The sequence below is a fragment of the Pistacia vera genome, unplaced genomic scaffold (assembly GCF_008641045.1).
Source record: "Pistacia vera cultivar Batoury unplaced genomic scaffold, PisVer_v2 Contig712, whole genome shotgun sequence".
Lineage (NCBI taxonomy): Eukaryota > Viridiplantae > Streptophyta > Magnoliopsida > Sapindales > Anacardiaceae > Pistacia > Pistacia vera.
Window position 1 is genome coordinate 4,956 of NW_022196571.1, and position 10,885 is coordinate 15,840.

The 10,885-nt window shown below is 31.9% G+C and overlaps 1 protein-coding gene across 1 annotated transcript; it reads left to right on the forward strand.

The window, feature by feature from the left end:
• Positions 1–983: 983 nt before the first annotated feature.
• On the forward strand, positions 984–2,379 carry LOC116114538 (chitinase 5-like). Its single transcript, XM_031400688.1, has 2 exons — positions 984–1,489; positions 1,825–2,379. The coding sequence occupies exons 1-2, from the start codon at positions 1,057–1,059 to the stop codon at positions 2,226–2,228; spliced, it is 837 nt and encodes a 278-aa protein (XP_031256548.1). The 5' UTR covers positions 984–1,056; the 3' UTR covers positions 2,229–2,379.
• The last annotated feature ends 8,506 nt before the right edge of the window (positions 2,380–10,885 follow it).

Genomic DNA, 10,885 nt, shown 5'->3' on the forward strand with positions numbered 1-10,885 from the left:
ATTATTACTATGTGGAAGTAATTTCTTTAAGATAGGATTTAGAAAAATTATAAAAATTATTCCTATAAAAATTAATATTGGTAACTGTTGACTAAATATGAATTACTTAATTAATACTGAGTATAATTTATGACGGACGACCCAGGTAGAAGTCTTGTAAAAGTGTTCAGCATATCTTATCCATATTCAATGTATGTAGAACTGTTCAACAAGTCTGCCCGTTGAATTTTCTGCTCTTCCAGTAACTCTGAAATCTTTATCTTATCAATGACACTCTACATGCATATATAAATTTAATTTATTTATTCTTTTGTCTTCCGAAACAAAAGGCATAAAACGGGATCATGAAGTTTCCACGAAATTTAAACCAGAGTTTTTTACACTTTTTTATATATATAAATTTTAATTTGAATGGATCAAAATTTGACTCTAAAGTCTTCTGAAACATTTTAAAAACTTAATAACTGAATACATTATTACTTTATTACTCAACTCAAAATAAGACTTGGTCATGGAATTGTAGAATAATGTTATTTATATACATTAATTATACAAACTATTTGTTATAAATTAACGACGTGACATTTACTTTAATTTATTTTATTATAAGTTAACCGATCATACTATAATGTATAAGTTTGTGTAAGAAATATGAATCAGATGCCTGATATTTAAATAAAGAGTTATACACATGAATTTGTATTGTATTCAATAGTTTGCATCATTGCATGTGTACTAAAACTCATATATGGGCACAGGGCACATGGAGCATAACTTTTAATTAAGATCTCCGATGGCTGTGCAACAATTTTACGCCACTAGTGGAGGACGAATTGTAGATATTGATCAAGACTTTTCAAGATGATTAAATCATACTTCAACATCAACAACAACGCGTCCCTAATTTTTAATGTTTTCTTTGACAAGTCCATCGTCATTTCTGACCCGCAAACTCCCCCAACAATCTATAAATAACTAGCCCTCTCCACTAAGTTTTCACACATCAAAAATCCTTTCTCTCCTTCTCATTAATCCCTCAAACCTCTCTCAAAATTAATGGCTTTCAACATGAGAAAAGATTTACTCACATTTGCTCTATTGGGAGTTTTTGCCTTGGCCATTATTCCCCAACATGTGATGTCTCAAAACTGTGGCTGTGCTGCAAACTTGTGTTGCAGTGAGTTTGGTTACTGTGGCACTGGCGATGCCTACTGTGGCAAGGGGTGTAAGGAGGGTCCTTGCACCTCAACACCGTCGACACCATCGCCGACTCCAACTAGTGGTGGTTCTGTTGCTAGTATTGTTACAACTGCATTTTTTGATGGGATAAAGAATCAAGCAGATGCAAGCTGTGCTGGAAAGAGCTTCTACACAAGAGATGGATTTATTAGTGCTGCTAACTCGTTTTCTCAATTTGGATCAGGCACCGCTGATGAATCCAAGCGTGAGATTGCTGCATTTTTTGCTCATGTTACTCATGAAACTGGACGTAAGTTTTGTTTCTCTCTTTTAATTGGTTGATATTCTCTTCTTTTTTGCATGAAAAGACACTATCACATGAGCAAAGCCTCCAACTTGGTGCGAGCATGATTTGATCCAAAGACCAGCTGATTTAATCTCAAGTGATCCAACTTACTGAATAAATTAATATAGATCAATTCAAATATCACAAGAGAGAACTCTTAATATAGAAATTAAGAAAACTTGTCTTTTTATGTAACATATCAAAATAGTTTCACAATCATCTATTGTAGAAATAGTTTTCAACTAAAAAATTAATTAAATTCATCCATCCATTGATTCATTACTCCATTAATTTTGCAGATTTATGCTACACTGAAGAGATTGACAAGTCAAATGCCTACTGCGACACAACAAACACACAGTACCCATGTGTCGCCGGAAAGAAATACTACGGCCGTGGACCAATGCAGCTCACCTGGAACTACAACTACGGAGCTTGCGGAAAAGATATCGGATTCGATGGACTCAACGCTCCCGAAACAGTGTCCAATGACCCTGCTGTCTCCTTCAAGGCTGCCTTGTGGTTCTGGATGTCCAACGTTCACTCAGTTATGAACCAGGGCTTTGGGGCTACAATTCAGAAAATTAATGGCGCTCTTGAATGCGGTGGCAAGCAACCCGACAAGGTTAACGCTCGTATCGGATATTACACTGATTATTGCAAGCAGTTCGGTGTTGATCCTGGCCAGAATCAGTCATGCTAGATGCTTAATTAATTTTGGTGATGAAATAAGTACTTGTTTCATAAAGAGTTGTTTTATTAACAATTTATTTGAGTACAAATCTGTTGGAGTTTTACGTAACTCGAACGAAAGAAAGAGAAATTATAAATTTAAGTATGATTAAGTTCTTAAATTTTTTTTTTCAATAGTATTATTTACAAATTGAGGAGTTTTTTTGGATATATTTCAATATTACTAATCCTGATACTTAAGTATATTAGTAATACTACACTTACAAAGATATTTATATAAAGTGATATAGTAAAAAATGAATGAAAGAATAAATATTATGAGTTTGACTTTTTGTTTCACTCTTTCCACTTTGTAAGATTTCTTTGTAAGTATAATATTATTGATTCAATTTTATACGCACATGAATTGACATCATCATGTTATTAATAATAATACTAAATATCCAATATCTTATACAAACTCTCATGTATTCAAATTAGAATAAATGAGTATATATAAAAGTCCATCAATATAATAAATGAGGTCGGGTTAAACCTATTTGATAAAAATGTTAATCCTCTCGTTATTAATATTTATGAATGTTTCATTCAATATTTCATAACTTTGAAACTTGTGGTTATGAAAGCAATAACTAAGTAGTAATCATATGCAAAGTCTTAGATTAAATTTTCTATCTAATGAATATATTCTAATTGTTGTTTCAGTACAACAGTGATAATGATGAATATAAGTGTTAATTGGAAGGCACTGATGGTGATGATGCTAGTTCAATTAGAGTAGACCGGATGAGCATCTCCATGGAGCCAGCGGTCAATGACGGAATGAACTTCAACATATTTGCGGTTTACCGATTGGTATTGTTATTTTTTTCTTTGTTCCCGTTAGGCAGGTAGCCACATTGAGGCTTATGGGTTCAATTAAACCCACTAAACTTTTTAAAAATTTTAAAAAAGTATTAATAATTTATAGATTTTATAATTTTAACCTCACTTAATTTCATGTTGATCCCATAAAATAAATTATTAATTAATATTTTTTAAACTTTTTTATTTTCTTTTTTCCGTCTCTTTTGCTCTCATATTATATTTTTTCCGTTGATTGGATATTCAAAAAAGTCTACTCCTTTGGATTACAAGGTAAAATGATACTAATTTTTTTTTTTTACCTTAAAATTAATTCTTTTCTTTTAGCTTTCTTAATTGATAAAAGATCATGAGTTATGAGTTTTTATTGAGTTTAATAAATGAGTTTGAAATAATTCCTAGATTTTGATGTGTGTTTTGATTTAATTTTGTTTATGCTGAGTTATGGGTTAATTAATTATTGTTTTAAGTTGGGTTTGATAAATTAAGGTTAGTTATTGAGTTAGTTTTGAATATGGTTTAAAGAATTGATGAAACCCTAAGTTGTAGAGATTTGGGGATTTGGTTTAATTTTAATATATTGGTTAGTTGCTTGATATTTAGAGTTATATTTGATGAGTTTTCATGGGTTTATGAGTTGAATTTTATTGGGTTAGTAGAAATTGTTTGAAAAACCTAAGTTATGAGTTGAATTTTGATAGATTTATGTTGTTTTTTAATTATAATTACAAATAAATTATATTTCTGATAATAAAAATTCTTTTATTTTTTTTAGTTATGGATAAGTCTTTGATTAAAAGAAAGTTTTCTAATGAGGAATCATCAATTGAACAAAACATAAGGCGTCACGATAGTGTTTCCAATGAACCTATGGAATCTAGTTCAAGACAAACATATGTTAAGCTTAACTTAAGTAGTCTTCTTGCAAATCTTGGATTGAGGATTAAAATTTTAGAATATCATCCTAATGATAGAGACAAATTGAGAAAGATATACTTACAAAAAGGACCTTGCCAACCACACAATCATAATTTTAAAAAGCGAGCAATCAAGAATTTAATGCGTCTTTTTAATCCTATTTGGTTTAGAGAATATGCAAATTGGTTGTAGTATAGTGTAGAAAATGATGGTGTTTTTGTTTGTGTTGTTATCTTTTTAGACATGAATTTAGCATGGATATTATCTGTTGCAACTGCAAATGTTGAAAGAACATTTTTTGCAATGAAGATTATGAAAAATCGACACGGAATCGAATGAGAGATCAATTGTTAAATAATATTCTTATTACATATATTGAGAGAGAGATATTTAATGGAACTGTTAATGAAGCAATTATGTAACGTTTTTAGAATACTAAAAATCGTCAAAGACAATTGTAGAATTAATAATTTGGTATATATAACCTTTAAAAGTACATTTTTTTATGCTTATTACTTTAGTATATATTTCATTATAAATTTAACTTTGATGTTTTGAACCTACTGACTCAGAATCCTAGCTATGTCCCTAGTTCTCGTAGCTCTCATCTTCAAGAGGTAACTTTCTTTTTTATATTTTGTTTTTAATATATTAGCATTTTATTATTTGATGTAGTCATATATAAATATATATGTTAGAAAATTTTCTAATTGTAGGTTAACATCAATTATGATTTGGTTTGATAAAACTGGGTAAATGCATAGTCCAATGAGATATCCTAATGGGCTTATATGATCATTTTAGAATTTGGCTAATACACTTCATTTTGTATAATCTGGGTTGACGACAAGTTTGGGCTTGAGCCTGTAATGAGTTTTAGAGTTTATTAGACCTTTAACGGGAGGGCCCAATAACTTGATATAAATTGGTTAGGTCTCATTTCCAAAATGCGATGGCACACTAAAACTCATTTGGAAATCGCCATTCTAGAGCGTTTCTGGAAAGAAAGACCGGTCATTACTTATAGGGAATTCAAGAAATTTAGAAGCCATGGCAAGATCAGATTTTTCTAATTCTTAATTTTTAAATTTAGTATTCTATAATTAATATAAAGTTGTTGGGACTAATTTTGGAATTGACATGTGGTATCCTAGCAGTGCATATTAGGTTATAGGATCTAAGATTTGTTGGATTGAAATCAGATATGGCTTAATTATGAAATTGGGTTTAAAAATTGTGAAATTAGGGTTCTTGCACAATTTGGGCTTTTTTTATTAAAGTCAATAATTTTTGAACTCCAGTGTTTTAAATCAAAATCCTATGGTTGAATTGTTGTTAAATTGAACATCCTATCATTGAATTGTTTCAATTAGGGTTTATATTTTTCCAACGTCAATAATTGCAATTTGGGGGTTTTTAATTAAAACCCCTAACTTGGCTAATTGAGAAACCCAACGGGCTTAATTTGTTGTTTCCGGCCTCTAGATTAATTTTTCCGGCCATTAGAGGAGTGAAAAGGCTGTATTTTCGCTGCTGGTGTCGTAGAATTGCGATTTGGAATTTCCAGATTATAGGGGTGTAATTGTTATATTTCAAACCTTTTTGGGGAAAAAGAACAAAAGTTTAGGGGGCTACTAATATTATTACCAAAACTGGTCAATATTGGGTTCGACCACATAAAATGGTCAAAACGGGTCAAATCAATCTAATATCAGCGCGGGTCAAGTCAATGGGGGCAACAGGGCCAACCCGACCCAGTCAAAGTTGGTCAAATGGTCAAATGTTGTCAAACCGTGTCAAATAGACATAGACCTGGGTCACATAATCCGCAGACTCGACTAGATGCTCCAACCGGACCCCATGCGCATGTGGTGGTACATAAAGAGCCTTTGGGGCTGTTTTTGAGCCATAAAATTTTCAGGATTTTTCTAATATTAATTTTGAATTATTGGAGCACTTTCATATTTTTTGGATTGTGGAAAAATATTAAATAAATTATTTATATGTAATGGTTGGTTTATTTAATATTTTTTATGATGAATGTTGCTTGGAAAATTCTGTGAAAAATTGTGAAAATTATTTCACTGTTGGTTGAACATTGTGGTATGTTGTACTCTCCCTATACTATTTTTTATATCTTATACTCCCAATATTGTCATATGTGGTTAACTATGTACATAGCTGGAGTATAAGCCTCAGGGCATAATTATTGTTCACTAGATTAAATTGTAACAAGCTTAAATTAAGATTATCTGAGATAAGTGGATATATAATATATATATATATAATATATTATATATAATATATATATATATTATATAATATATATATATTATCGGTTTTTTAAGAAGAGTTCTATCCAAACCATAAAGACTCATGGTCCAACCTAAATTATGGAGTATTGGAGTGGGTTCCTATCAATTGGTATCAGAGCATGATCTTGTGCCTTTGTGGCAACGCACGTGTGGTAGGCTGACCTTGGGCCTGGGTTGCTACCCTGAGAAAGGGCATGGAGACCCGAGGGAAAAGGGATCCGTATAGTCACCGAAGGGGTATAGAGGCCGACGGGGGTAAAGAGGCCAATGTGGACGTCTGTTGCGGAAGCGTGGTAGAATTTTAGGATCCCACATTGAAAAGGAAAATGGTGGGCATGTGGGCATATATATATCTCATGAAATCTTAATTATGACAATTAAAATGCAATGGGATTAAAATAAGATCGCCGAGATAATTGGGCATTATATCTCATGAAATTTTAATTATAAAAATTGAAATGCAATAGTTATTGAATTAAGATTGTTAGAGATAATTAAGTGTATATCTCATGAAATCTTAATATTTATGGCAATATTACTTAGTATCATTAGAACAATTTTGTGAGTTGTCACAATGTTTAATCGCCAAAGTGGTGCATTCATTGAAGCTTGCAAATTTTTTTCATTTGGTAAATGATACATTCTTTTAGTTTATGGCAATATTAGTAGTATCATGAGAATAATTTTTGAGTTGTCAGAATGTTCAATCGCCAAAGCGGCGCATTCATTGAAACTTGCAAAATTATTCATTTGGTAAATGATACTTTCTTCAGTTTTGATGCATATTATTTCCTACTCAAAGGTGGTTATTATTTGTGTTAAAATTGATGGTTGCTTTAGGTTAGTTTTTGGAAATGCACTGGTCTTGAAAAATTCAATACACTTAAAAGTAGTTGATTTCTTAATTGACATGTATTTTCCTATTAAGTGGAGGATGAGTAGTGGCCTAGAAAGTTTTATCTACCCAAAAGGGGGATAATCTTTTGAATGTCATAAATTCTCATTAGTTATTTTCATAAACTTCTGCATAGGCCCTAATAGCATGCCATTTTTGCTGCCAAAAGTGGAGGTACTGATGATGCACTAGGAATCCCTATAAGGTATAGCTTATCAGGTTTTAAAGCTACTATGATTATTTATTGCCTATAACGTTGTGGTTGAGATCCTAGTAGCATGTCATTTTCTCTCCCAAGGAGGAGTTAATGGTAATGCACCTAATGTCCCTATGTAAAATAGTTTATGAGCTTTAAATCTATTTAATTATTTGTCGCATGTGATACTAATATGTTGCATAATTTGTTTCAAACAGTCTCTAATACAGTGAACAATAATAATGTCACGACCGAGATTTTGACAGGGAACAATTTTAAGAGATGGAAACATGATATTGAGTTTGCCCTGGGAATGTACAACAAATCATGTTATTGATAAAAAAAATTTCATGTTTCAATAATTTCCATGATTTATAATTTATTTTTGTTATTTTATATATACATGAATAGTTGTACATAAGCATGAATACTCAATCCTGGTATTCACTCACAAGCAAACCCAGCCTTAATCGACACGATCGAACTGAACATTCTGCAACTTACATTCATTTTTGTTACACTATAGATATCTTGCTCTCTCTACTGCATTTGTACACATTATCTCTCTCAAAATGGTTCTTAATGTCAGAAAATTAGGTCTTCCAAGCTTTGTTCTACTAGGAATAATTCTTGCCTTGGCAATTATTCCCAGCAATGTAATGTGTCAATACTGTAATTGTGCCCCTGGACTTTAAAGAATGTTCGAAACTATCTTTTTTTTTTTTTTTAAATTTTATTTAAGTCTTTTTATTTTATTTTATCGTAATTTATATTTTTGTGGTTATTCTTCTTAATTCATGCATTTCTGTTGAAATTTCAGCAAATAGGGGTGCATGCAGATCTTTCTAGGGAGTGATTTGTAACATGTCAAAATATTTATTATACGTTTTAAGGGGGTGAAGTGTGATAGCTGGTTCCTAGAGGGTGCATATTAGAGCCTTGACCAGCCATAAGTTGGGGTGAAATCAAGTCCAGTCGAGTCAGTTTCTGATATATCGAACTCGACTCGATCACTACAGTATCGAGTTCAAGTTCAAGTTCGAGTTTGAGCCTAAGAAATCAAGTTTGAAATTGAACTCGGTATTTGAAATTGGAAATCAGCTCGAATTTGAGTTCATATAATTGAGTTTTTTTTTTCAAGTTTTAGTCAAGTTTTAATCATATTCGAGTTCGAACTTGATTTCGAGCTCATCTAATAAGGGTGGATTTGCAAATTTTATAACTTTTAAATTACATATGACCCTTGTTACTTTAAAAACTATCAACTTAACCATTGAGTTTGGAAATACTCGAAAATATATCGAGTCGAGTTCTATTGTGATCGAACTTGACTTGATTAACTACTCAAACTCGAACTCAACTCGAATAATACCTAGTCGAGTTCGAGCCAACATCGAGTTGAGTTCAAATAGCTCGCGAGTGGCTCCACTCAATTTTCAACCATAGCCATAAGTGTGGGATTTGAGCTGCACTCTACCAGGGAAGGGCCAACGAGGACGTTGGGGCCGAAGTTGTGAAAGTGTGAAGTGCCATATAAGTGATGGTTCCTTGCCCACCTATGAGGCGCCTTTTGTAGTTTGGGCTGCAAGAGGACAAAACAGTAAGGCCTGTGAGCTCCAATGGGTTGGGCTAGAGCAACCAATACCTTGCAAGGGAGGTGAGGGATCACAGTGCCATATTGTTTGCCTCTATTAGACGAGTGTTAGAGTAGACATATCTGTAAAAAGCAAGGTTTTTTATAAAAAGGTGTAACACGAGAACTTATCAGGAGATTATCCATCCTAATATTGTTCGAAGTTAACCATCACAATATTACTCCGTATCAAGCATGACTAATTTTGGATTTATTAAGGTTTTGATTAATATCAATGGCATCTCCTTTTGATTTTGATTAGAAATATAACGAGTATAATAACACCTTATATTGAGTTTTATCTCTATTGAATTGGTTTTAACATTGACTAATAATTCTGGTAGGTGAAATTTTCATGAATATGTATACAATAATGTTTTGCTTACAACTGAATCATACAACTGAGTTATACAAACATATAAAAATTACACAAAATTTATGTAAAATGACTATTTTATCTTTTGTTTTTTGTCTATTTATATGATTCAGTTATTTGACTCAATTGTAAGCATAGTATTGTTCTTATATATATATATTTATAGAAAAAGGATCACCTTATACAAGTTATTTTGCAAAGGATTCAACATTTTTAAAGGGCCCCAGCACCTCAAATTATTGGAAATATTTAATTTAGTGTTATTAATATATATTAAGTTAAAAGTTTAACTTACTTGATATATATTAGGTAAGAAACCATAACCGTTGGTTTTCTAGGATCTCTCCTATAATTAATTTTTCAGAAAACAAGACATGTTGATGAAAGTGGACCACGATACTATATTACGATTCTAATGAAATTTACTTAGCCATGTGCATGAAATTAATTGCGTGGACAAAAAAAAAATCATTGACTTATCAACCGTTGAATTTCTTTCAGAAAAGAGTACTAATGAAGGCACATAGAAGTACACTGAAAAGTTCAATCGAGGAAATGTTGTCATAAAAATTCTCTTGTATTTAAAATGTAAAATTTATTATAATATTGTAATATATAACAAATCTATAAACTCATGCATGCTATGTGATTTTTTTTTTTAAAAAAAAATCACCTATTATAATATTTGTATTAGAAAAAATATAGATGTGTAATTAATATAATATATTAAACTTAATTATTATCGAAAATGATAGAGTCACTGAAGGTTGTGCACCGAATCTGTGCACCGAATGACATGGCAAAATCCTGACCGTTGATTAATATTAACTGATAATGAATAAACGGTCAGGATTTTGTCATGTCATTCGGTGCACAAATTCGGTGCACAACCTTCGGTGGCTGTAGCATTACTCAATTATTATATAACTGATGTGGTAATTCTGTCTCAAGGACCAGTTAAAATCTCTAATTCTTTGTTTCTTTTTTCTTTACAACTTGTTGGAAATAGGGTTACGAAAAATAGTCCAAAAACCGAACCGAACCGGTGAATCGGATCGAAACTGGTCCAAAAAATTGGTTAATTGGAAAACTAGTTTTAGTTTGGAAAATAGGCCAAACTACTTTTCCGGTTCGGTTACCGATTTTTGCAATTTTCCAAACTGGTTTTTGGAACTGATTATCTTTAAAAACCCTAAAAAAGTAATAAGCCCTAAAGTAAAAGTCAAACTCTAAAATAGTGAGTAAAACCATACTTTATTACTTTTACTAAAAGTGTAAATCCCTAACACTACAAACTCTCCTTCTCACCGCCGCCGTCACCTACTATGCTACTCACCTTCTCTTCTCAATTCTCAAACTGAAACTAAATCCCTAAGGCCTAACCACTACAGACTCTCCTTCTCGAGATCACCTATTCTGTTACTCACCTTCTCTTTTCTATTTTTGCCGTCACCTACTCACCTTCTTTTC